The sequence below is a fragment of the Schistocerca serialis genome, chromosome 2 (genome assembly GCF_023864345.2).
Source record: "Schistocerca serialis cubense isolate TAMUIC-IGC-003099 chromosome 2, iqSchSeri2.2, whole genome shotgun sequence".
NCBI classification, from domain to species: domain Eukaryota; kingdom Metazoa; phylum Arthropoda; class Insecta; order Orthoptera; family Acrididae; genus Schistocerca; species Schistocerca serialis.
In genome coordinates, this window is record NC_064639.1 from 760320267 (window position 1) to 760347666 (window position 27400).

General features: G+C 40.5%; 1 protein-coding gene across 1 annotated transcript in view; it reads right to left on the minus strand.

Moving 5' to 3' along the window:
- The window catches only part of LOC126457966 (uncharacterized), a 105437-nt gene that overhangs the window by 63631 nt on the left and 14406 nt on the right, over nt 1-27400 (minus strand). Inside the window, exons 2-4 of the mRNA XM_050094724.1 lie at nt 7928-8227; nt 6582-7216; nt 5956-6165 (exon numbers count right to left, since the gene is read on the minus strand). Of these exons, the coding sequence (XP_049950681.1) occupies nt 5956-6165; nt 6582-7216; nt 7928-8227 (1145 nt within the window). The remainder of the gene's footprint in view (nt 1-5955; nt 6166-6581; nt 7217-7927; nt 8228-27400) is intronic.

Here is a 27400-nt window from a genome sequence, read left to right on the forward strand (position 1 = left end):
TCATGTCTGAAATGTATCCTGTAAGAGGTAGGGCTCTTGTGAAAGCAGTCACATCAGTTATTGTGACTTCTGCATAGCCTCTTAAATGGGCATGACCTTCAACCAGCTATCCTCGCATATTAACAACCACTGCCACACTGAGGCTACGAGAAAAGTTGATCACCCAGTGGCAGAACACATTGCTGAGCACAACACGCTTGATTTCAATGTTTGCTCCACAACCCAAGCAATCTGTATGAATCCCCTCTCCCCTCCCCCAACAGAACATCTCTAAATTATGCAGATAAGGGATATTACTCAACCCTATATTCCTTCAGGCCTCAGACTCTGCTAACCCCCTCACTCACTCACACCTTTGCTTTCCGCACTCCTCTTCGCAATCTCCCTCTTCCTCTTTTCTATCTCCCCCTGCCAACTCACTTCCCAACATAATATACGTCTACACTCCACAAGCCATCTTTGATCTTTGATGCCTGGTGTACGGTACCACTGTCATTTCCTCGTTTACTTGTTGCAGACTTGAATGGTCTGAGGAAAGAATGACTGTTGGCAAGCCCCCATGTGAGCTCAAGATTCTCTAAAGTTATCTTCATAATCTTTTTGTGAATATATGAGGAAAAGCTTAACCGACCCCGTCATTGACTTTCGATCTGTCTGTGTATATGCATACTGAATTAAAATAATCGTGGAGGACCAAGAGAAGCAAGTGTCAGAGAAGGGTAGCATCAACATCCTTTATAGGTTCACAACAGGTGTACACTCATATCACAGGATAGAGTACATACCATGGAGGGGGGTGTCAAGAGGGAGCTCTAGGAACACACAGGAGGCTGTTGGAGGTCCTTGAGTAGAATATTGAGTCGGATCCCAGCTGGTCTACCAACTTTTGGGCAACGAGCAGTCTGAACCATTGGTTGTGGAACAGAGTTGAGTGACATGGGTGAGTAGGCATATGACAGATTGTGGCCGCGTAACTTGTCAGAATCTGCTGTCATCTAACACACAGTAGTGGGACACCAGCTTCCACCAGGAGGCTGTCAACAAGGCTCATACTGAAGGGCCACATTGCCAAACCACGTCGGTGTGGTGAACAGGGTCCAGCAAGCTCAGTACAGATGATGCTGCTAACCCATAGTCCTAGTGGGATAAAATCAACCAAGCCAAGTTAGTTTGTTATCAAATAAAATATCTAACAACTGAAAAGTTTCAACGACTTCAAGTAACCAGTTACCCAAGATAAATTTCTGGGTGTGAATGCACAGTCCAGAGTCAGCAAAAATACATGACTCATGATTTTGCAGGAGAAAATTGATAGCCATGATTCAGGACCCAGTCATGAACTCTCCAGACAACACCCTGCGCACTCAGCAGCGCGCAGTGATGCAGACACACAGTACAGGCAAAGATCATTCATGCATAGTGATGGAGAGACTGTGGGTCCACTGAATTTATTATTTCGTTGATGGTGATAGTGATAGTGAATAGCATTACACTAAGAACTGATCCCTGAGGGACTCCAGTTTCCTACTGACGGTCAAACCTATCCAGACATGAAAAAGTTGGAGAGATAGGAAATTCTGGATAAAAATGGGTAAACTGTCCCAGAAACCCCACTCATGCAGTGTAGATAGGATGTGATATCATCAGGTAGTATCGTATGCCTACTGCAGGTCCAAGTACACAGCAAACAGATGTTGGTGACACGTGAAAGAATTGCACACTGCAGATTCCAAACAAATCAGGTGATCTATGGGAGACCAGAAAGCCCAAAAATCGTTTTGAAATTGTGATATATGCCCTCCAGCTTCAAGGTATCAACAAAGACAGCTGTTGACCATTCATTTGAATAGCTTACACAGCCCATTCATCAGAGAAATTGTCTGGTAGTTAGTTAAAATATGTGGGACCTTTCGCGTTTCAGGACAGGAATAACAGTACCTTCCTGCCATTGAGAGGGAAATTCTCCATCCTGCCAAATTTGATTAAAAAGCTGGAAAATGCATTTCATACTATCAGCACAAAGATATTACAGAATTTGGTTGTGGATTTTGTCAGGTCCAGGAGCCGTATCTTGACACTCTTCCAAAGCACTGTGAAAGGACATCATAAAACATTTGGCAAGTACTGCGGGATTAGTTACCATTGACAAGGATGACAGGGACTGTCGTTGAGGTTGGATGGCTGTAAATGCGGCTAAGTTAGCCCATACTTGGGACGATGGAGTTTGTTATCACATAGATGATACATATCGCTCCTGACATTCCTGCTTCCTTTTCTTTATTAAAAACTACATTTTCACCTGGAGTCTCTTGAATGCTGTTAAATTATCCATATAGGGATGGCACTTGTGCTACTAAAGTGCCCTGCAGTGTTCCTTGAGAGCTGTGGCTATATCTCCAGACCACCATGGCACCAGCAGTCTTCGGAATGAGCCGGAGGAGTAGGGTATTGTTGATGCTGCAGCGTGACTGATAGTATCTATAATATCCTGTACCAATCTGTCTATATCCATCGCATGACTGGCTGCAAAAGTGGCTGTAGAGGAGAAAACCTGCCAATCAGCTTTCTGAAGCAATCAACATGGAGCATGTTCAAGATGTCTGTGAGTGGAGAGGGGGAGAACAATAGGAAAATGGTCACTGTCACAAAGATTGCTATGGACATGCCACTGGATCAAGGTTAAGATACTCTGGCTGCAAACTGGAAATCAATAGCTGAAAATGTTCTGTGGCCCATACTGAATTGGGCTGCAGTTCCAGTGTTGAGTACGCAGATGTCCAATTCTGAAAGGAGGTATTCTAGTAATCTGCTCTGTGAGACATTGTGTCGCCGCCCCACAGAGGATTTCATGGGCATTAAGTCCTCCAATAATAGGAAGGAGGCAGGGAGCTGTGTCACTAACTCAAACAGTTCGTGATAATGGAAAGTTCCACCTGGGGAAAGATAAACATTACATACTGTCTTCCAAACTGACAGGTAGATACTAACAGCCACGGCATCTAGTGTAATGATACGGGGCACCCGCTCAGTGAGAATATCAGAGCGTATGAGGTTACAGACCCCAGCAGATGCTCTCTCAACATTAATGCAATTGGTACAGTAAGGTTTGTAGCTTTCCCGAGCAGGGACGTGTGTTGCTATAAACAGCGTTTACTGAAGCGCTATGACAATTATGGAGTAAGTAGCCATTAAATAACAGAGTTCATTCAAATGGCGATAGTAGTCATTGTAATCCCACTGAAGGAGTGTTGGAGTCAGGGCTGAGAGAGTGGCGAATGGAAAATACGGATGTTATTACTTCGCTACCACTTTGTGGTTCACCTGAATGCCTGATCCATTATCCATATGCATACGCTTGACTGCTACAGGGATGGAGAGCGGAACATCTGAAGCCTCAGAAAGTAGTTTACCTTTCAGCTTATCCTTCTTATCCTTGTGAGACTTAGATTTCTGTGAAGATTTCCCAATTTTGTCTTCTGGGAGTGAAGAGGAGAATACTTTTCTTTGGCTTGTAGCCTGTGGCTGCTGGTCTTTGTCTTGAGAGAGGGGCATGTTGACAGGTGTCCTCGTCCCTGACGATGCCAGAGGATGACTAGGCATCTCTGTCCACACCGATGATGTAGTAACTACCGGTGCTATAGGTGTACGGAATGATGGAGCTGACATTCCCTCCCCAACCAGGGCAGGTCCTGGAATACGACCAGGGCCGGATTGTGTCGTGCAAGACCTTGTCATGGTGTGAGGTGTGGCCTGTGACATGTCATTCACAAAATTGGAGACCATATCAGTCAGATGAAGCCGTTCAACCTTTTTCTTTGCATCTTGGTAAGACAGATGGTTAAGCACTATGTACTCTTGAATTGACTTCTCCCTGAGCATTGTGGTGAATGAGGAGGGTGCAGTTCTGGACAGTTGACATACTGAGGGGATTAGTCACAAGGGGTGCCCTCACAGGACACCTGTCCACATGCCCTACAGATAGCCTCATTAAACCTGTGGGAGGACGTGTCCGAACCTTTGGCACTTAAAAAATCTCACTGGAAGAGTAAGAAAGTAAGGCCTTACGTCACACCTATAAACCATGACCTTAACCTTCTTAGGCAAAATGTTGCTGTAAAATCCACGATAAAAGCTCCACTCTTTTATCCTTGGATCCATTCTGGATGCAGTGAACAAAGTGGACTCCACACCATGCGAGATTAGTGTGCAACTCTTCAACAACATGTAGTCTCAGATCAGCTTGAATTCTTTTGTGCTTGTTGTGAGAAGAAATGGTGACTGGTATATCTCCTAACTTGACAAAGGTCTGAAGTGCCCATGATGGGTTGGCATGCGGTGTTTTGATCAGCAAAGATCCATTTCTCTGTTGCCACAACCTCCCCAAACACATCTTCAATATTTTCAACAAAAAGCATTGGCTTTGTAGTAGCAAAAAAGCTGCCAACAGTGTGGGAACAAACCAAGAACACAGCAAACTGTCCGCTTCCATTTTTCTGTGCCTTGGTTCTTATCTTGAGGCATCGTCAGTGATGGAAATACTGTAGGATTGTAAGCCTTTGCATTAAAATCACTGTTCCTGGCTGATGAGATGGCACAGCTACCATTAATTTTGACCTGTTTCATCGCAGACAATCTATCCCGATGTCACTCACTCCAATCAGAGACTCTCCCCATGGCGCCATGTCTCCAAGGCAAAGGCCTCTTGGCACGGTAAATTTTGCCCAAGTCCTGGTACCCCTAAATGGACAGCCACCTACTCATTGGCTGATGTGGAGAGGGTACAGCTCAGGCATCAACAGTGTGACCCCTGCATTGTCAGGGGGCTACCACCGAGAGGGTACATGAGAACCCCACCACGACGGACTGGCTAACACGCTGGATTTTGGGTGCAGAGGTAGATCCACTTGAATGATAGGTGCAAAAGATAACAGTGCACAGTGGAGGGTTAATGCACCAAAGTAAAGGGTCGTTCCACATATCGCCTGCACTTCGGTAAAATTTGGAAAGTGGAAGTCAAACCCAAAAAGGGGCACCAGAATTTAAAAAGCCAAAAAAGGTTAGGTAAAAGTGTTAAAAAAGGGGGAAAAAGAGCAAAATTTTCAAAAGTTCAAAGAACAGTCGCAAGACCAATCTAAAAATTCTAGCCCAATAAAAAAGACTCCTATTAGTTGCCTCTTAAGACAGGCAAGGAGGGGCTACGGGTCTATTCTAGCCCCCGACAGTGCAGGGGGAGCACAGTTAGAGCTTGGAGGGTACAACAGGGGCTGAACATTAAAGAATAACCAGACATTCATATGAAGCTATTTTCAAAAACAGACAACCCTAAATCTGGAAGTCTAGCTGGAAATTTTGTCTTAATTACTGCACCACATTCCTCAACTGCATCAGAGGGTGCACTCCTGAAACGATGCAGCATTAGACAATGGTCATTTTACAATATGTAATACTCTCTAAAAGATCAAACATTCCCTTAAGTTTATATCGAAGAACCTGATTCATCCTATACATATGACCAATAGAATAAGACACAGTTCAATACAGACATCACGAGGTTGAATTTAACAGAGAAAGGGCAGAGAGAAGATCATCTAGAAAATAAGTACCTTACTCCATTAAGAAATTCAGTTGCAATATGCATTTCATTCAAAAAGAAAATAGATAGAAGGAAAATAAGTGCACTCTCAGGTTCGCTGTTCTTACCACATTTAACACGTAATTTTACCAATGGGAGATTTCAGTTTCACTGTAACATATTATGATAATTCAAGCACATCACTTTATGCCAATCAGTAAAATGGAAGATATCAGCATAACTGCAACATTTTCAGTTTGACAAACATAAGAGAAATAGCTCTTGCATATCTGTCACAGCTATCAGAAAATTAAAGTATAAAATTTATCAACATTTACTAATCTCACAGAAGCCACAAATACTTTGCAGTCTCTGATGCCTACCTTGTCCATTACATCCTTTATCTGTAATATACTAAGTACAGCCATGTGAGCAACCTCATGACTGTTGGGCTGGTCCCTCAGCATTTTCTTAATTGCATATACTGCCCGAACAGTTTCCTGATGCATCAAACCAGTCAGTTTTGTGCAAAATTCATCGAAATATTCATGTGAGATCGTGGTACTGGACAGAATAGCAAGAATTGGTCCCACCTAAAATAAATATAAAATAACTATCTTCACTCTGTTAACTATTTTAAAATGTTTGAAAGTATCACAAGGGGACTAATGTTAGATGTATGGCAGCAGTAGCTGAATATACTGTATTTTACTTTTCAAAAAATATTGTTGTCACTATTGTGCTTTCTCATACAAAAATGCTCATAAAACATTATGCCATAAAAACTGTGCTCCCAGAAAAGACTCAAATTGGGAGCATTGACTTTCTTGAAGGCTGACATTCATACTAATTACACTTTACATGCTCAACTAGAGAGATAAAAAACAGTTTCAATATCTCAGTAATCATACTCAACTAACCAAAGAAAAATACTGTAGTCACTTCTGAAACATAATTAACTATTGCTCCTGAGAGAAAATGCAAGCACACTTAAATTTTGTGAACATACCTGTAAGGCTAACAGCTGATTCTCAAATTCATGCTTCCTGGCTTCAGGATCAATTTGGATTATTTTAATAAATTCGTGCCACTGGAAATGAGACTGGACAATAATTTTCAGAGCGTTTCTCACAAAACCTTTTGCAAACAATGCGGACAACAAGTTCACAATACTTGCATCTATTTCCTTCACATGTTCTAATGTTATGTGGCCAGACGAACTAGCCTTGTATTTGAACAAAACAAAGTAAAGGAGTGCTAGGAATCTTGATACTTGTGCAACAAATATATTGTCAAGGCTGCCATTTAACAGTGACCATGCCACTGTCTCTAAACTGTATTTGTTTATTATGCCACACAAAACAGCCAAATTTCTTACATCCATTGAGGTTTCAAAAACGTAACACATTATACCTATACTTGGTAACATTTTGTCTTGTTTGCTTTTTACGTCTACTGCGAAGCTGTTTCTGCCAATAAGAACAGGATTCATGGCATATCTCATAATTTCTTCAACAGCTGCAACACCAGGTGTTCCATCCTTTAGCAAGCTACTAAAAAGATCTGCGACAAACTTTTGACCTTCCCGAGCAACATATATGCTTGCATCGCTAAGGCAGAAGTTTATGACATCCTTCCACAACCCTAAAATTGAGCAAAAAGAAAAATAATTAAATGATAATGCTTATATTTAACTGAAGGAAAAAAGTTGTTTGTACACACACACACACACACACACACACACACACACACACACACACACAGAGAGAGAGAGAGAGAGAGAGAGAGAGAGAGAGAGAGAAAGAGAGAGTCTACAATAAAAAACAACAAATGGCAAAAGTACAGACTCATCAACCAGAGACTGTGGTCACACGTGTGTATGCAAGTTGTGTTTGTGTGAATTTGTGTGTGTGTGTGTGTGTGTGTGTGTGTGTGTGTGTGTGTGAGTGTGTGCTCGAATTCCAATGAAGGCCTTTCCAGCCAAAAGCTCACTTGTTTGAATTTTTTTGTTGTGCTTATCTGTGACTCAACATCTTAGCTATATGTGAGCAGTAATCTATCCTCTTCATAAATTTATACTTATATATACTGTGCATATGTCTATTGTGAGCAGCTTGTTTTCACTGTATTATGATGACAAATCCTGTATTAATGTGATAAGTACCCTGGATGAATACATAAATCAAACCAAAGTTTTCTTCATATGACGAAATAAATAACTGCAACATTCTTAACTTACAGCTGATTAAAAATTATGACTTAATCTGTAACAATTGAGTGCTTTCCAACTAGAATTTACACAAAATCATAATTGCTATATACACAGGTGGTAACATTCACATAAAAGACATTTACCATTAGCTAGTACCCATCTTCTTCCTTCCTTATGCTGTATGACTGACGACAGCAGAATAGTATAAGCTAAATTTAATGAAACATTTTTGTTGTTCTGAAGCTTCATTTTTTGACAGAAGATACTGACAGTGTTCATTTTCTGTAGAAAGGTAAATCTCTGTTCATCATGTGTAAGCACTGCCAATAGTCTCAAAGCAAATGCCATTAATGAAGGGTGAGGTGGCAATAACTGCCATGACTCCTGCACTTGGTGGAGCCACTCAAGACACAGACCACCACTTGTTGACCAGTTACCATTTTCTGAAATAAAAACAAGGTGCTATTTAGCATCACAAAAAAAAATCAACACAGAGAGCAAGCTAATGATAAAAAAATTCACTATGGGACCCAAGGGGGAGGGGGTGGGGGAGACTGAGCTAAAAATGGTAAAATGTAAGTTAATGATGAACACAACTGGGAAAAACCATCTTTTATTATTTGAATGTGCTCTCTGTGGTACTGGTTGAGGCAGTCACTTTGATTAAATATCGAAGCATAGCATCACAAGTCAACATGAAATGGAACAAGGAAGTTGTACGGCAAGCTAATAATCAACCTGTATCTACATCTATACTCTCCAAACCACTGTCAAGTGCATGGCAGAGACTATGTCCCAGTATATCAGTTATCATCACTTTTTCCTGTTCCACTCATGTATGGAGAGTGGGAAGAATGACTGAATGTTTCTATGCAAGCTGTAATTAATCTAATGTTGTCCTCATGATCCCTACAAGATCAGTAAGTAGGAGGTTGTCATATATTCCTAGAGCAATCATTTAAAGTCTGCTCCTGAAATTTTGTAAGTAGGCTTTCTCGAGGTAGTTTACACCTATCTCTTCTTTCGGCATCTCTGTGACACTTTCCCACGGGTCAGACAGATCTGCGCTCTTCATGCTGTCCTTCTCTGTATACGCTCAATGCCCCTGTTAGTCCTCTATGGTATGCGTCCCAAATGCTTAAGCAACATTTTAGAATGGGCCACACAAGTGATTTTTAAGCAATCTCCTTTGTAAACTGACTGCATTTTCCTAATGTCTACCGATAAACCGAAGTCTGGCACTTGCTTTATTTACAATTGAGCCTACATGATTGTTTCATTTTATATCCTTCCAAAGTGTTACACCAAGGTATGAATTCATCGAGTCATTGATATTATAGTCTATAGGATGCTACTTTTTTTTCATTTTGTTAAGTGCACAATTTTACATTCTTCAACATCTAAAGCAAGTTGCCAATCTTTGCACCACTTTCAAATCTTATCAAGATCTGACTGACTGACTGTACAGCTTCTTTCAGAGAGTACTTCATTATAGATGACTACATCATCTGTGAGATGTCTGAGGTTACTATTAATATTGTCCACGAGATCATTTATACACAACATGAACAAAAGGGTCCCAACACTATTCCCTGGGGCATTTCCAAATTTACTGATGACTCTCCAACCGAGATAACATACTATGTCCGCACTACCAAGAAATTCTCAAACCTGTCACAAATTTCACTTGATAAGCTCATACAATCATACTTTCCATAATAAGTGTAGATGAAATACTGAGTCAAATGCTTTTCAGAAATCGAGAAATACTGAATCTATTTGACTGCTTTGGTCTGGGGATTTCTCATGAGAGAAAAGTGAGAGTTGGGTTTCACATTATCAATGTTTTTGGGATCAACGTTTGTTAGTTTGAAGGAGTTCATTCTGTTCGAGGTATCTCATTACATTTGAACTCAGAATATGTTCTAAGATTCTACAACAAATGAATATCAAGGATACTGGATGGTAGTTCTGTGGGTTGCTTTTGCTATCTTTTTTGTAGACAGACCTGTGCTTTCTTCAACTACTGGGCATGGTTCGTTATTCAAGGGATTTATAACAGATTGTAGTTAGAAGAGGGACTAACTCACTTACAAATCCAATGTAGAATCTCAGGGATTCCGTCAGCCCCTATAACTCCATTCAATTTTAACAATTTCAGTTGACAGCATTGACACTAATATCTATTTCACTCATCTTTTCAGGGGTACAGGAATTAAATTGGGGCAAAAGTCCCGAGTTTTCCTTTGCAAAGGAAAATTTGAAAACAGAGTTAAGCATTTCTGCTTTTGCTTTGAAACACTCAATTTCAAATGGTCAAAGTGCTGCGCATGGCAAACTGGGGCTGTCCAAAACTGGCACTGAGGCAAGTGTGGTGCGCCACGGACCACAGATGACAGTAGTGAACAATGGCTCTGGAGATGTGTACAGATGAACAGACGTGCAACTGTTGAACAACTGACCGCCCAGATGAACGAAGTGTTGTAACTGCGACCAGGATGGTCGCGGGGTAGCAATGACGGAAAGCACGGCGAGACCTGCGAACAACAACACAATGGAAGAGGGTGGACACGACCAACGAAGGACAGAACGAATACAACCAGACCGAACAAAGGAGTCACAAGGAAACAAACACGTCCCCCCGTACACAGAACGAGGAAGTAAGCTGTCTAGTGCGATGTGAGGTGTAAACCAACGTACGCGAGATTAAACTGGCTGGCTGAGCGAGAGGCTATCGGGGGCGCCGCTATTGGCCGCTGGGACCACGTTTTCCACTGTGGCACCCTCACACTAAAAGCGGGCCAGGAGGCACGCGCTGCCACAGCTTACGGCGCGATGGTGCAGAGACCTCTATGGGTCTTCGACGTCCATGACGTCTGGCGCAGATTCAAATTCCACGGCGCACGGTACCAGACCAAGCACCTATCAACAGTGTCTCTTCAATGAGCACTCAGCAAATGTTGTTGCGTATGGCTCTCCGCAGCAGGCACCTGGTTCATGCACTCGTGCTGACCGCTGTTCATCGGCAACGAGGCTGAAAATTGCATGCTAATAACACAAATGGATATCTATGGCATGGTGACAGGTGGCTTTTTCAAATGAATCATGTTTTACACTCAAATGGAGAGGTGGCTCTTGGCGTGTACAGCATGAAACATCTAAAAGCAAACACAGGAGGATGCATTATGGTCTGGAAAATGTTTTTGTGGCATTCTCCGGACGATCTCATTATTCTGGAAGGCACAGTGGATCAACACAAGTATGCATTTACCCTAGGATCATGTCCACCCATACACGTAGTTTATTTTTCCTCGGCATAATGGCATCTATCAGCATGACAATGCAACATGTCACACAGCTTGCAGTGCACATATGTGGTTCAAAGAGCACCAGGAGCAGTTTACTTTACTCCCCTGGCCAACAAACTCCCCAGTTTTAAATCCGATCTACGATTTGTGGGGTCACCTTGATCGAGCTGTTTGCACCATGGATCCTCAACCGAGCAACCTAGCACAACTGGCTGTGGTACAGGAGTTGGCATGGTTCTATATTCTTCTCAGTACCTTCCAGAACCTCACTGACACTCTTCCTGCACGTCTCTCAGCTGTCCGTGCTGCAAATGGTGTAATTCTGACTTTGGACAGTTGGTCACATTAACATGACTGGACAGTGTAGTTTAGGGGACATATAAACTCCTCTACTTCTTTTAGTTGCCCTTTGTACCTGCTGCTACAACTTTCTCATGGTCACTGATACCAGTTTCAATGTGGATGTCCTCAAAGTGGTCTGGTCTATTTTTTGTCATTAGACCCAACATATTTACATCACGAGTCCCGGGGTCCCAAATTATTTGCCCTATTTAGTTTTCAAAGAAGGCATTTAGTAATGTTTGACAGATAGTTTTGTCCTGTCAACCATTTACAACTCTGTAATTATCCTTATTGATTGATGTTAAAGTCACATAGGTACAAGCAAACTGAGAGTTTCTCTAAAGTTTTCAGCTACACCAAGAGGTGAGTCTGATGGTAGGTAGAAGCATCCATTATAATATTATGCCCATTCCTAGTCTTGCCCAAACGATTGCATATCCAGTTTCAATTTCTATCTCAATGGATTGAGTTTCTTGTCTACAGCAACAAATACACCATCTCCATTTCCCAGTAGCCATTGCTTTTGGTATACATTTAATTTTCCCCAAAAATCTCACTGCTGACAGATTTAGATTTTAACTAGCTTACTGTACCTAACATTATGTGAGCTTCATTACTTTTTAGATCTACAACTGCTCACAGAATATGCAGTGTAGCCAGAGCTTTATGTCCTTGTACGCTATTCTCCAGATCAGGAAGAGTCCGGATACATCCCTGATAGACACAATCTTTCAGATATAGTCACGACCAGAAGTCACATGGATTTAGGTTGGGTGTTCTGCAACTCCACACGTCCTGAAATTGCACAGAGATCATGCGGTCGTTACTGAACGTTTTTTGAAGCAAATCTTTCAACTGTCAAGCAACATATGGTGTCACCCCATCTTGCATGAAAATAGTGGTGTCGACACGGTTGTATTCTTGGAAAGCTGGAGTCACGTGTTGCACAAGGAGGTCCTTATAACATGCAGATGACACAGCGCACCTAACAGGCTCGCGAGGTGTAATCACCTCAAAGAAAAAATGTACTGAGACTGAAGGAGCTTGTGAAATCACACTATACAGTCACATCAGCTATGTGCAGTGGATGTTCCTGCACAATGTGTGGCAGAGTATATCCCCATATGCGACAGTTCTGGGCATTCATGGTAATGCAGAGTAAAATGTGTCTCGTCTATCCAAAGAATATCCTCTGGCCACATGTCATCTGTTTCCATGTCTCTTCTGAACAGTACATTGCAAGGCATCCCAAATATGCTAAATAATGTTCACGTCTGGGGAGTTTGGTGGCCAGCAGAAGTGTTTAAACTCAGAAGAGTGCTCCTGGAGCCACTCTGTAGCAATTCAGGATGTGTGGGGTGTTACACTGTCTTCCTGGAATTGCCCAAGTCTGTCAGAATTCACAATGGACTTGAACGGATTCAGGTGATCAGACAGGATGCTTACGTACATGCCACCTGTCAGAGTCATATCTAGAAGTATCAGGGGTCCCATATCACTCCAAGTGCTCACACCCGACACCATTACAGAGCCTCCAACAGCTAGAACAGTTCCCTGCTGACAAGCAGGCTCCATGGATATTTGATCTGCTTGATACAATTTGAAACGAGGCTCATCTGACCAGGCATGTTTCCAGCCATCAACAGTCCAATGTTGGTGCTAAAGGGCCCAGGCAAGGCATGTTTCATTAAATGGTTCACACGCTGACTCTTGTTGATGGCCCAGCATTGAAATCTGCAGCAATTTGCAGAGGGGTTGCACTTCTGTCAAGCTGAACGATTCTCTTCAGTCGTCGTTGGTCCCATTCTTGCAGGATCTTTTTCTGGCCGCAGTGATGTCAGAGATTTGATGTTTTACCAGATTCCTGATATTCACAGTACTCTTGTGAAATGGTCATACAGAACAATCCCAACTTCATCACTACCTCAGAGATGCTGTGTCCCATCACTCATGTGCCAACTATAACACCATGTTCAAACTCTTGATAACCTGCCATTGTAGCAGCAGTAACTGATGTAACAACTGTGCCAGACACTTGTCTTACATGGGTGTTGCCGACATCAGTGCTGTATTCTGCCTGTTTACATATCTCCGTATTTGAATACAAATGCCTATACCAGTTTCTTTGGCGCTTCAGGGAATCTCATTTCCTTTATGTAAGGCTGTTTGTGATTTAGCTTTGCTGTCATGTATGATAACCTGTTCATCTTCAAATAAAATAAAGTTAATATGTTTATTCCTCCCAATATTTACGTCTGATTGTGTTCTCTCTCTTTTTTCATTCTCTGGTCATGCCATCTATGTAGATATTGAATAATATTGGTGACAAGCTAAATCCTAGTTTAAAGCCTTGATTTGTTTGTATCTTAGGTGTCGTTTCCTTACCCATCTCAATTCTAATTCTGGTGATCATATATAGGCTTTTCATGACTTGGGTCACATGTTTAGGGATTCCTCTTCTCTCCTAAATTCTCATCTCCTTTGAATCATCTGTTTCAGTGCCAAATCATCATCTATGCATGATCTTTCCTTTCAGAAACCTGCTTTTTCCTCCATTAAAATCATATCATAGGCATCCATTTATTATTTTGCTGTAGATTTCATAAGAAATTTTCAGAATACTTACCCCCTGTAGTCAGATGCACTATTTCTTTCACCTTTGTTATATAACAAAATTACCCTTGCTATTTTACATCCCTCCAGTACCTCATATTTTACCCAGAACATTTCTCTTTTTGGGTATTGGTGTGACTTGCACAATTTTCCAGTCTTTAGGTACAAATCTTTCTGTGAGCAAGTGGTTGTATATAATTGCTAAATATGGAGCTATTATATCAGCATACTCTGAAAGGAACCTGACTGGTATACACTCTGGACTGAAGGCCTTGCCTTTATTAAGTGATTTAATCTGCTTGGCTACACTAAGGATATCTACTTCTATGTTTCTCACCTTGACAGTTGTTCTTGATTGGAATTCAGGAACATTTACTTCATCTCTTTTTGTAAAGGAGTTTTGGAAAACCACGTTTAATAACATTAGTGGCACTGTCATCAATGACTTCACCATTGTTGTTATGCAGTGAAGGTACTGATTGCGTCTTGCCATTGGTGTGTTTTATGTATGACCAGAATCTCTTTGAGTTTTCTGCCAGATTCTGTGACAGAGTTTCGTTGTGGAAATTATTAAAAGCATCTTACATTGAAGTACATGCTATATTTCGAACTTCTGCAAAACTTTGCCCATCTTGGGGATTTTGCGTTCTTTTAAATTTGGCATGCTTTTTTCATTGCTTCTGAACCATCGATCTGACCCATTTTGTGTATCATAGGGGATCAGTACCATCACTTATTAATTTATGTGGTATATATCTCTCAATTGCTGTCGATACTATCTCTTTGAAATCATTCCACATCTTTTCTACGCTTACATGGCCAGATCGGAAGGAGTGAAGACTGTCTCTTAAATAGGCATTAACAGCAATATCAGATTTTTTAAATACATGTTCCTTTCTGTTGGTTGTGAGTGTTAAAAGTATTCAGCCTAGCAGCAACTGCCTTGTGGTCGTTAATCCCTGTATTCGTCATGATAGTCCCTATTTGTCCAGAATTATTGGCTGCTAAGAGGTCAAGTATGCTCTCACAACCATTTATGCTTTGAGTGGGCTCATGAACTAATTGTTCAAAATAATTTTCTGAGACAGCATTCCAGACAATTTATGCCTGCCACTGGCTTTAAATGTGTAATTTGTCCATCATATCGAGGGTAGATTGAAGTCATCCCTCACTATAATTGTATGAGTGGGGTACCTATTTGAAATGAGACTCAAGTTCTCTTTGAACTGTTCAGCAACTATATCTTCTGAGTCAGGGGGTAAGTAAAATGATCCAATTAATAGTTTAGTCTGATTATTGAGTGTAAACTCTACCCATACTATTTCACAGGAACTATCTACTTCAATTTCACTACAAGGTAAACTACTTCTGACAGCAATAAATACTCCACCACAAACTGTATTTAATCTATCCTTTCTGAATACTGTTAGCTCATTTGAAAAAATTTCGGCTGAACTGATTTCCGGCTTTAGCCAGCTCTCTGTACCGACAACTATTTGAGCTTCAGTGCTTTCTATTAGGGCTTGGAGCTCTGGTTCTTTCCCAACACAGCTATGACAATTTACAACTACAATACTGATCATTTCTACAACTACCTTACTGTGTTTTACCTGCCCCCTTTTAGACGGACGTCCATTCTGTGATTTCCTGAGACCTTCTAACCTAAAAAACCGACCCCCGGTACCCGTGTAGCTCCTTCCTGTGTGTAGTGAACTCTTGACCTACTAAGCAGAACCCAGAAATCCACCACCCGATAGGGCAAGTAAAGGAATCTGGAGCCTACACAGTCACAGAAACGCCTGAGCCCCTGATTCAGACCCTCCACTCGGCTCTGCACGAAAGGACCATAGTCAGTTCTACAGACAATGCTGCAGATGGTGAGCTCCGTCTTAATCTCACAATCTTTACCATTTCCGCTAGCTGCCCAAAACCAGAGAGAATCTCCTCCAATCCAAAGCAACATACGTCATTGGTACCAACATTAGCCACCACCTGGGGTTGGCTGCACCCTGTACTCTTCACGGCATCCAGAAGCACCCTTTCCACATCTGGAATGAATCGGCCCGGTATGCACAAAGAGTGCACACTGGCTTCCTTCCCCTCCTTGGCAGCGATGTACCTAAGGGGCCACATTACGTGCCTAACGTTGGAGCTCCCAACCACCAGCAAACCCACCCTCTGTGAATGACCAGACCTTGCGGGCCAAGAAGCTTCCTCTGGAACAGGGTGGACAACCGCATCCGGCTTACAAACTTTGTCAGCCGCAGACAACACCCAAAACCTGTTCGTCAAACGAACCCGGGAGGTTCTACGATCGGCCCCATGGAAAGTCTTTTGCTGTCTGCCGGACTTTGGAATGATCTCCCACTTGATCACATGTGCGGGGTCAATCTCAGTGCAGGCTGTACCCAGGGCGGCCACAGCAGTGGACCAATCGAGGGACACATGGGACGTGCTTGAAGTCACTTGCATCCCCGCATCCAACTCCCCATAGTGATACCCCTTGGCAGCAGCCTTGACCTGAGTGACGGAAACCAACACAGGCTGGAGCTGTGAGCGAAGGGTCACCAACTTGACTCGTGTACACAGCAATCGCATTTCCTATCCATTACTGAAGTCACTCATGTGTCAAGCTCGTAAAAATATGTAACAAACAAATGGTGTATTCGCCTTATTAGCAGCAGGAACTCGAGGTGTTCTGTCACTGACGGCCTAACCGACACTGAGCTATACTAACCAAAACAAACAAAAGCCTTTACAATACGAGGGGCGATACCCAGGTCGGTAACAAGGGCGGTACTGTACGTTACACTGTTATTAAAATAAAATGTTGTGCCCAGTAAGCACTCGAACACTCATAAAATTACAAAAATAAACTAGTTACTACACAGGTAATTGAAAATAAGTCACCCCTGTTTGAAGCTCATAAAAATGTATAACAAATGAATGGTGTACTCACCTTATTAGCAGCAGGAACTTAAGATGCTCTAAGAGAATTCCTCCATATTTAATCAATTCAGTACTAATTCCATCTAGTCCTAGTGATTTAAAAATTGTTTTCAGTTCCATGACTTCTATATTACATATTCCTTGCAGGTGTTCTTCTTTATCTGTTCCTTTGATTTCTGGATGGTGCCATAGTTCTTTATAATGTGCAAGTCAGTCATATGTTGGTATTACATTTAGATTTATCATATCTCTTTCTTCTCTGTTGAGATGTTTCATTAACCTGAATGTTATTTCTTGTCTCCATGGATATTATGTTCACCTCTGCTTATAAACTTGTCCTACAGTGTACTATGTGCTGATCTTACTATTGCTTTTGCTTCACTTCTTTTCCAACTGTATTGCTCTTTAGTTCTAGTGATTTCTTCTGTAAGCATTCATTATAAGCTTTCTGTTTGTCGTTAATGGCTTTTTGTATCTTTTCATTTCAATTGGTCCTACATTTTTCACCTAGCACTTCACTTGCTATCTGCTTTACAGTGTTTTAACATCAAACTATTCTTCATATGTATTGACTAGTTTGTATTTTATTGAGCAGTTATGTGAGTCTATTCTAATACTGATTTCTTAAGCTTTCTTCTTGCAATAGATGTACCTTAAATCTTTTGTTTGAATTGTTTCCAGCTTTAATTTTACTTTTTATGGACTGCTTTTTCCATCTTGACCATAGCTGGAGTTCTGGTCTTGCAAGGTAGTAGTTCATAGTTATATTTTTACCTCTAAATACTTGAGTGTCTATTATCCTTGGAGCTAACATTTGCTTAATAATTAATTAATCTATTAATGAACAGTAACCTTGTGCAAACCATGTAAATTTGTGAATGTCCTTTCTTCTTAAAGAAGGTGTACGTTACTTTCAATTCATTAAACATTACAAATTCCCTTAGGTTTGCTCCATTCTGATTTACAGTATCTTCCCCATTAGCACCTATTAAAATAGGAATTGGCACTTTTCCAATTCTAGCATTTAAATCTACCATTAAAATTACAAGGTCTCAATTGTCTGTTTTATTTAGCCATTTCTGAAGTTCTCCATAACAAAGCTTTTCTTCTTCCTTTTTCCCATCCTCTGCTGCATAAGTTCCTATTATTGTTAGGTGTCTTTTGTCACATTTTAATCTTACTGTTGTTATGAGATCTTTATTTAATCATTAGTATTTTAATACTCTCACCTGCAGGCGATATTTCTTTGAACCTTACACTGATACTTCTGGGACAGCTATCAGTATCTGGACTGGATGGAGAGTCATCTAATCTAAAAAAAAAAAAAAGCTTTGTGCACCACACACACAGTCAGCTACCTGAGTATCAACCTGTGATGTGTAAGGCACTCCTGGACCATTTATGTTTACTGAGTGAATTGTAGGACAGTGTAGCTCCTCTATAAAGGAGACCGCACACTGATCACTTGTGCAACCCATTCTTGAGTACTACTTCAATGTTTGGAATCCCCACTAAATGGGATTAGAGGAAAACATCAAATCAATTTTCAAACATGCTGCTAGATTTGTTACCAGTAAGTTCCACCAACACACAAAGAATACAGAAATGCTCCGTGAACTAAAATAGCAATTCCTGGAGGGAGAAGACATCCTTTTTGTAACATACTTCTGGGAAAGCAGGGAGCTGGCATTTGCAACAGACTACACACCAATCCCACTGCTACAATCACGCATCTCGTGTGATGACTGCAAACTGTGAAGACCAGATAGGAGAAATCAGGGCTTATCTGAAAGCATATAGACGGTCACGTTTACATTTGTGAACTGAACCATATGGTGGCTTGTAGAGTATGTATTTAGACGTAGATAAAAGCCACAAATGTGTACCACTTCAGAAAGTATGTATGTACATGGGAAAGCACAACTGCACAAATAACAAATATAAATCTCCGATAACACGCACCAAATGCAGAAGCAAAAATTAAATTTGAGATAAAGGAAAGACAAAAGTCAGTCAAATAGTGTATGAAAAGGAAACTGTCACACAATTTGGGGCATTGGGGCAGGTGCAACCATTATCTAAAGAGTAGAGACCGGATTATATGCATTTGCATGTTGCATATGTACTTGCATATTTGGCTCCTTTTAACCAGGTATTGCATATTTTAACTAAAAACTAGTGACAATGCATAGTTTTGCTGTATGTTTACAATATTTTAGAAATTTAGATGGGCGGTCTCTAGCTCAATCTGGTTTTGATGTCTCAGATTCACAGATTGACCGCGACCTAGAACTGCATGCAATCTCTAATTGAGAGGCCACTGCCTAGAAAAATCATTACAGAAGAGGAATAGGAACAGGCAGACAGAGTCAATGCTTGGTGCATTAAAAGAAGAGCCTTCTTCTTCCTATTTAGTGGCCTGCAAAGAAATGGAAAAAGTAAATCATTCTACTATCGCCATATCTGTGAATGAACAGGAAAATCCCTCCGAGTATTTTATCCCAATTTGATTCATGTGATGTACTTTGCTCATGGAGTGCACCACATTGTTGAAGAAGTATGTTCCACGTTTGTGAATGTAAATAAACTGATTTTGTCCACAAAGAAAGTGTTTCTAAAGGCTCCCGCTAGCATCAAGACCTACAAAGAAAAACTACCAAATACGCCTTTACCTCCCGAACCAGTGGTAACTCACTGGGGTATGTGGGTCGAAGCTGTATTGTTTTACAATGAACATTTCGAGGCCATTAGAGGGGTAGTAAATGACTCAATAGTGCAGAGGCTTTGGCAGTTTGCCAGTGCAAGGAAGCTTTTAATGATTCCGGTATTAAAAAAGACATTACTGTAATAGCACTCATTTTTCCCATACACCTGCAAGTATTAAAAAGCTTGAAATTCGAGGTCTGGTACTGAATGAATCTATTTAGTTAATAAATCAAATTATTCTAGTGGATTCCTCATTGTCAGAGGTATTCCCAAGAAAACTTAAAGAAAAGTTTGAAATGTTTTAAACAATAAGCCAGGCTTTGAACCCTTGTGCCAAATTGATAGTTTTATTAATGGGACAAGTGAACTTTCACCAGAAGCAATAAATGCGAACATAGCACCCAAATTCAAATACTGCTCAGTTACCTCAGTTGATGTTGAACGGTCCTTTTCTTCTTATAAAAATGTTTTGAATTATAGAAGACACAGTTTTACTACCAATCATTTGGAAAAGTACTTGGTTGTTTATGTATACAATAATAGAACAATGTAAAATAAATTGTAAATGATGATTTAGTCAAATAGTATTAATTAAAAGTAAATGCTGTTAAAAAACTCATGATGGTATGTTGTTTTTTACATAAAATATTACGGAGTTTTTGAGCGTGCCCCTCTGCGTGCGATATATCCCAAAGGCAGTTCTGTACATAGCGATGTTTTGCTGCGACACTCGCATCGCACCTGCATCCACTTGTTACTGACAACAATTGCAAAGAAGGAACAATTCTTGTAACACGGTATGCATCCCCATTTTGCAATTTTTTAGAAAATAATCCCAGAAAGGCCCCCTTTCTAACCTCTATCAGAAAGTACTCAGAAAATGATATCAGCATTCTAAATGCACCGACTTCTCAAGTGGCCGGCACTCTTGCTCGTAACTGATATGCACAGGTTCAACTTTGAGATATAATGTACACAGTAACTATCATGTTTTTGATTATCTGATCTGGCATATTTCGACACTTTTCGTGCATTATTTAAGCATTTTTCATGTATATTTGCACGCATATTTTAAGGTTTTTATGATGCATATAATGCAGTCTCTGCTAATGAGCTACAATTATCATCTACTAATAAAATGGGGGGGGGGGGGGGGGGAGAGAGAGTGGCGAGTGTACGTGAAAATAACTATCAAGAGAATTCACTATCCACAAATCTGTGTTTTTCACATATCCAAAAGTATCTAAGCAGTCATGGAAAAAGGTTAAAAATTAGTTTCATTCATGATATCATACTTTCTCCATTTCCATATTTATAGGCATCAAATCAATTGACAATGTGCTGCGGAAGGCATTAATATATCAGTTTCATCCATGTTCCTAATTATTCCACAATGAATAATGGTGTGAAGGGCAAATTACTAAGCATAATGATCATTATCAAAAATATGCACCAATCAATTCCAGTGTGGTATTTACTTACTTACTTACTTAGAAATAAGTGACAAGTTTCTTCTAAATTTTTGTTGACATTAATAATGTGATGGAGAAAAATTCTGCTGACGTATGCTCAAAAATTAAACAATTTTTCTTACCAGAATGAGATTTTCACTCTACAGTGGAGTGTGCGCTGATATGAAACTTCCTGGCAGATTAAAACTGTGTGCCCGACCGAGACTCGAACTCGGGACCTTTGCCTTTCGCGGGCAAGTGCTCTACCATCTGAGCTACTGAAGCACAACTCACGACCGGTCCTCACAGCTTTACGTCTGCCAGTATCTCATCCCAGATGGTAGAGCACTTGCCCGCGAAAGGCAAAGGTCCCGAGTTCGAGTCTCGGTCGGGCACACAGTTTTAATCTGCCAGGAAGTTTCAATTTTTCTTACCGTAACAATAAATCAAATGAGCACTATGTCTATTTACATTATGACATCTCAAACATTTGTAATGGATGAGCAGTTGTAGATGGTGTTTCTGATCACAACAGCATATTCCTAAAATGTTGTGTGTTAAAGAAATATCTCAAACAAACAATAGCAACCAGGATAGTGAGACAGTTAAAACATTCAAATACAACAAATCTCAAGCAAAAGCTAATATGTCAATGAGAATAACCAATTTTGAAAATATAATATAATTGGATATAAAAAAATCTACTCACCAAGGAGCAACCGGAGAAAACACGAAGAAGTGAAGGAAATGTGCAAGCTTTCAGAGCCAGTGACTCCACCTTCTGGCAGAAGAGCAGAAGGGGAAGGATGATGGATGAAGCAAGAGGGATGAAACGGACTGGCGAGGTTTAGACAATGGGGAGAGTTATGGAAAAGTCACCCAGAACCCCCATTAGGGAAGACTTATCGGACAGGATGAGAAAGAAAGACTTATTGCTGGGGACTGCACTGGGCGAGATTTAAAAACCTGAGAGTTTAAAGGTGGAAGATAGGGTAATAAGCAAACAGAGATTACTGACAAAACATCAGGCAAGAGTGAATACGAGCAGAAAACTAAGTCATATATGTGGTAGGCAGGTAAGGTGGGGGAGCAGGAAAAATAGACAGATCAGAAAATAAAAGATACAGAAAACTAAAATGGAGTGAAAAAAAAACTGAGAAGAAATGCTGACATCAAAGAAATTAACATAAATTAAGGCAAGGTGAGTGGCGGGAACCAAGGACATGTGGCAGTGTCAGTTCTCACTAGTGGAGTTTTACGAAACCTGTGTCTGGGGGAAGAGAATCCAGATGGCACATGTGGCAAAACAGGCACTGAGGTCACAACTGTCACATAGTACAGCATGCTCAGTAACAAGGACATTGTGTGTTGTCCGTGTACACATTCTGTCTATGCTCAATCGTCCTAACTGATAACTTTGTGGTAGTCATACCACTCTAGAAAGCTGAAAAGTGTTTATGTAACAGCTGGTTTCACAAGTGGCTCTTTCTTTGATAGTGTTTGTGACAGGGCTGGGATAGGTGGCGTTAGGAGGGTGCATAGGGCAAGTCTCACAGGGAGGGCAGGAGGGCAGTCACAGGGGTAGGAGCCAAATGCTAGGGAAAGAGATGTAGAAGGAATATAAGGTCTGACCAGTGTATTGCAGAGGTTGGGGGGAGGCGGAGGGGTGGGGGGGGGGGGCTATTTTAGGTGTGGTGTACAAAATGCCACATAGAATGAACTTCATTTCAGGGCCTGATTTCAGGAAGTCACAGACTTCCTGACTAATACTTTGACAAGGATATGACTTCCTAAAATCATGCCCTGTGTTGTAGCATGGTGATGCACTGCTTCTGCATGGCTAGTGGGCATGATTACGTAACACAGACTACTGGTATGGTACCAAAAGTTAAGAATTGATATTTAGTTTTGAGTTATTAGTAATTTTGCATTGTTAATGTTTCCAAGATTCATGGCTAGCCCACTCTTTCCTATGTCCTTTCTTCAGGAATGCTAGTCCTGCAAGTTTCAAAGGGAAACTTCTGCGAAGCTGGAAGGTAGGAGATGAGGTACTGGCAGAAGTAAAGCTGTGAGATGAGCCGTGAGTCATGCTTGGGTAGCTAAGTCAGAAGAACACTTGCCAGTGAAAGCCAAGTCTTGGTCTGGCACACAGTTTTAATCAGCCAGGGAGTTTCAAAGGCAGGTCATTTATAAATAGATAAAGTAATTATTTTATCTTATGTTTAGGAAGGGAAAGTCACTGGCTTTTATGTGGCGAGTGCTACTGGGAGTGGGTACTATTTTTAAGTACTATTTTGGGTGATCAAAATTGGGATCGGGATTTTTGATGCAGCTTAATGTCAGTTTTATTGAATCAGTTTGAGTGCGCTATTTGTGGCACCTCAATCAACTCAAACAACTCACTTTACCTCTACTTTATCATGCTGCATTAGTTTTCTAATTTCTAATTAATATTGACAATAAAATCTTCTGGAAGATTACAACTGTTTGCCAGACTGGGACTTGAACTCAGGACCTTTGCCTTTTGTGGGCAAGTGCCCTATTAACTGAGCTACCTGAGCATGACTCTCAACACATCCTCACATCTTTACGTGTGTCACTACCTCATCTCCTACGTTCCAAATTTCAAAGAAGTTCTCCTGCAAAACTTGCAGGACTAGAATTTCTGGAAGAAAGGTTACTGTGGGGACTTGACTTAGCCACAGAATGAATCCTGGAAACATTAAGAATATTTACACTTAAAGTATGTGTAAAATAAGGAAAAATACTAATATCTCAAAAATAAATATCAATTCCTAACTTTTGGTACCAGATCAACATTCCATGTCATACGGGCAACTTCCTTTGTGGCACTGCTTAGCTCTGCTCCTCTAATATATCAAAAGATATTAATTATCTTAAACTATGATATCTTCATCTTTATGGCTTTATAACTGCCGAACTATCTGGCTTGGTGGAAGAATCCCAGACCACAAATTCACGGATCTCAGGTTTGATTCCCGGTCAATCCTAAGACTTTTATCTTCCACATCACTTCATTCATCTTAGGCACTGTTTGTTTACGTGAAAACAGGATGCATAAACCCATCGGACGATACACCACATGATGCAACACTACTCTAAGCACAATGTGAAGGTGCAACCCCACTGAACGTGAGCTGAACCCTTTGGAATGTAGTACGACCACAATTTTTGTTCTGTCATACAGGGTAGAACCATTAGGGACCATCCAAAACCATTCAATGAAATTTGAATGTGATCCGAAGCAACAACGGGTGCTGATGCTTTTTCAGATCTTCTGTTTCATGCCCTCCTGTAGCGTGACAAAAGAGGGGTGTGACATAGACACATGCACGAATACAATGGCACGGGTCCCTATAAAGCCCCCCAGTTCGGCAGTAGCCTCAATGGCATTCACCCTCAATTATTGAGAATTTTAAAAATTTGTCTTAATGGAGAAAATCTACGAAGTAGCCCTAGGCACCTGCAGGCACACAACTGTCATTGTAGATATGTCAAGTGGTTGCCTACATGCAGGTGCCTAGGGCTACTTCGCAGGTTTTCTCTGTAAAGGTATGGTTTTAAAATTCTCAACACATTTTGGTTGCATCTCGCGATGTCCATAGAGTAGTGTTGAATCGTCTGGGGACGGGGGGGTTATCTGCAGTGTTGAAGGTTGTCCTGTTGCTCTTCACATTGCAAACTGTCATTTTCGAATACAAAATGTGTGGGAATCAATGCCCAAGAGGAAGGGATGGTTTCATTGACGCCCATTATGCCACCTTCTGAGGCCTTTTCATTTCGATTCTGTGTATCTGAAACATTTTCCTCAGCCACTATTAGAAAACCATGTGATTTCAATGCACTTCTGAGCTACATCACAGAGGCATCAAAAGGAGGAGTGAAAGGTGTGCAAGAGGGACTACAATCTTCTTCCCATCATGCACACTTCAATGGTGGAGCTGGGCAGAATTTTGGTGAAAATTGGTGCCAATGTGACACTCATTAAACCACTTCACATGATACATGAACTTCAGAGCTCTGCCCTTTTTTCTGAAAGTGTCGACACCTTGCTGTTTGAAGCGTCATCGAGCCAGAGGGTGACATTGCATGTCACCACGCTTTTGCACCATTACGGAGGAAGGCTGTAGGCACCTTTAACAAAGGGTTTTGAAAAAGTGATCCTTTAATTCTGTTGTGCAATGTATTTCTCTTTGCACCCACTCACTGTCACATGTGACAAAAACATTACAACAAGGGTCAAAGCCGACGTCCAGTACTGGTAGATTCAACTGACCCAGTATAAAGTATTTACAGTTTGCAGGTTCTGCAGACTCAAAGTATTGATGTACGCCAAAGATAATATTCACCTGTATGAAATTTGATCAGATATGTACATATAGAACTAGAACTGGGAGTTCAGGAGATTCCATTCAATAGATTAAGTAAAAAAAAAAAAAAAGTTCCTTAGATGATGGCAAAATAGTCTTCAACAAGCTACCATATGAGACAAGAAAACTGCAAAAACATAAATCTAAAGTCGTACCACACTTGAGAAGAACAAAAATATTTCTATAACACAGACAACTTCACAGATATAAAAAAATTATAAATGTGAATATGAATAAAATGTTTGTAGCCCACTGCATGTAATTTAATTAATATTGCAGATAATTATGTAATTTTGACAAATAAATTACTTGTAAGATATGTAGAAGATAAGTTACTTCTACGAACCATGTTGTATATATAAACTATCAGCTTTCTTAAATCTGTATTGATGATTTTTTTACGCAATACAATTGTTGATAAACAAATATATACACCTGAATTTGAACTTCCCACTGTTAAAACTTACGAGCTTGTTAAATCACTTCAGATGGATGCCCACACTTAATTTAACCCCAACGAACAGTTTATTTGCTTTCACAAACAAGTGTCTTCTAATTAAATATAGCATCTTTCCAAAAACTGAATGGTTAAATTACATTTTGTTACAAGGTGGATCAAGTTCCTGCCTCTGAATTGCTTGTTACTGCTCTTGGACCATCGCCTTTAAAGCTTCAACGAATTAGCAAAAGGGGTTCATCACCAAGATTCCATGACCAAGGCTATAGTAGAAGCTGCTGGTGTGAGGTGCTCTGATGTCGTGGAAACACAAATGGTGAAGCAATGTCAGAAATGTAAGGATATGGACATTTTAATTAATGAATTAAAAATTACAGTGCATAATTCAAGTCATTCTAACAAAGTTCAAATTTTGACCCTGGCTCTTAGCAGCTGGATTATAGAACAAGCAGCAAAAGAATTTAGTGTTTCTGTGAGAATGGTTAAACAGTCAAAGAAACTAGAGATGGAGGCAGGCACCTTGGCAGTAATTGCAAAATTAGAGGGAAAAAGACTCAGTGATAAGATCAAACATAAAGTCCTGAGGTTCCTGGAAGATGATGAACAATCTCGGCTGTGCCCAGGTAAAAATGATTACAGCAGTAAGAGTGGATGGTGAAAATGTTCATAAGCAGAAACGCCTTCTACTTTGTAACTTGAAAGAAACGTTCACAGCCTATTGCAAGCAATATAACAGCGAATTCAACTTCTGAAAAATTTGTGAACTGAGAACAAAGTGGTATCTTACAGCTAACATTGTTGGTACACACTCAATCTGTGTATGGGTAATACATCAAAATGCCAAATGATGTTGGCTGAAACATCTACCGATGATGATGATTACAAGGAACTAAACGAAAAAAACTGTGTGCTGCTTGGAATCAAAAGACTGCATGCTTTAACATTGTGAACAATGTCCTGGCAAACCTGACCTGGAAGATGTATTCAAAGGATATGATCCAGCGGAAATGATGGAATACAAACAGTGGGTTCATACTAACAGGGATATACTAGAGACTTGTCATGCAATTGAACAAAAGATTATAAGAGGAATTGTTTCCAAAAATTCAAGGTCTTACGAGCCACCACTTCGTTTCAAAACATCGAAAGTTCATGTCTGAGGAACTTGAAAGAAAATCTTGCAGATGGTGAAGTGATCATTTTTATAGATTTTGCTGAGAACTATTTATTTGCCATTCAAAGATGTTGTTCAAGGGGTTTAGTCAGAGAAGAGCCAAGCCACATTACATCCCTTCATGGTTTACTTTGGTGGTAAAGAGCTACAGAATATCAGTGCCCATATTATTAATGACTGATTTGGTCATGATGCTACTGCAGTTCATGCATTCATAATGAGGCT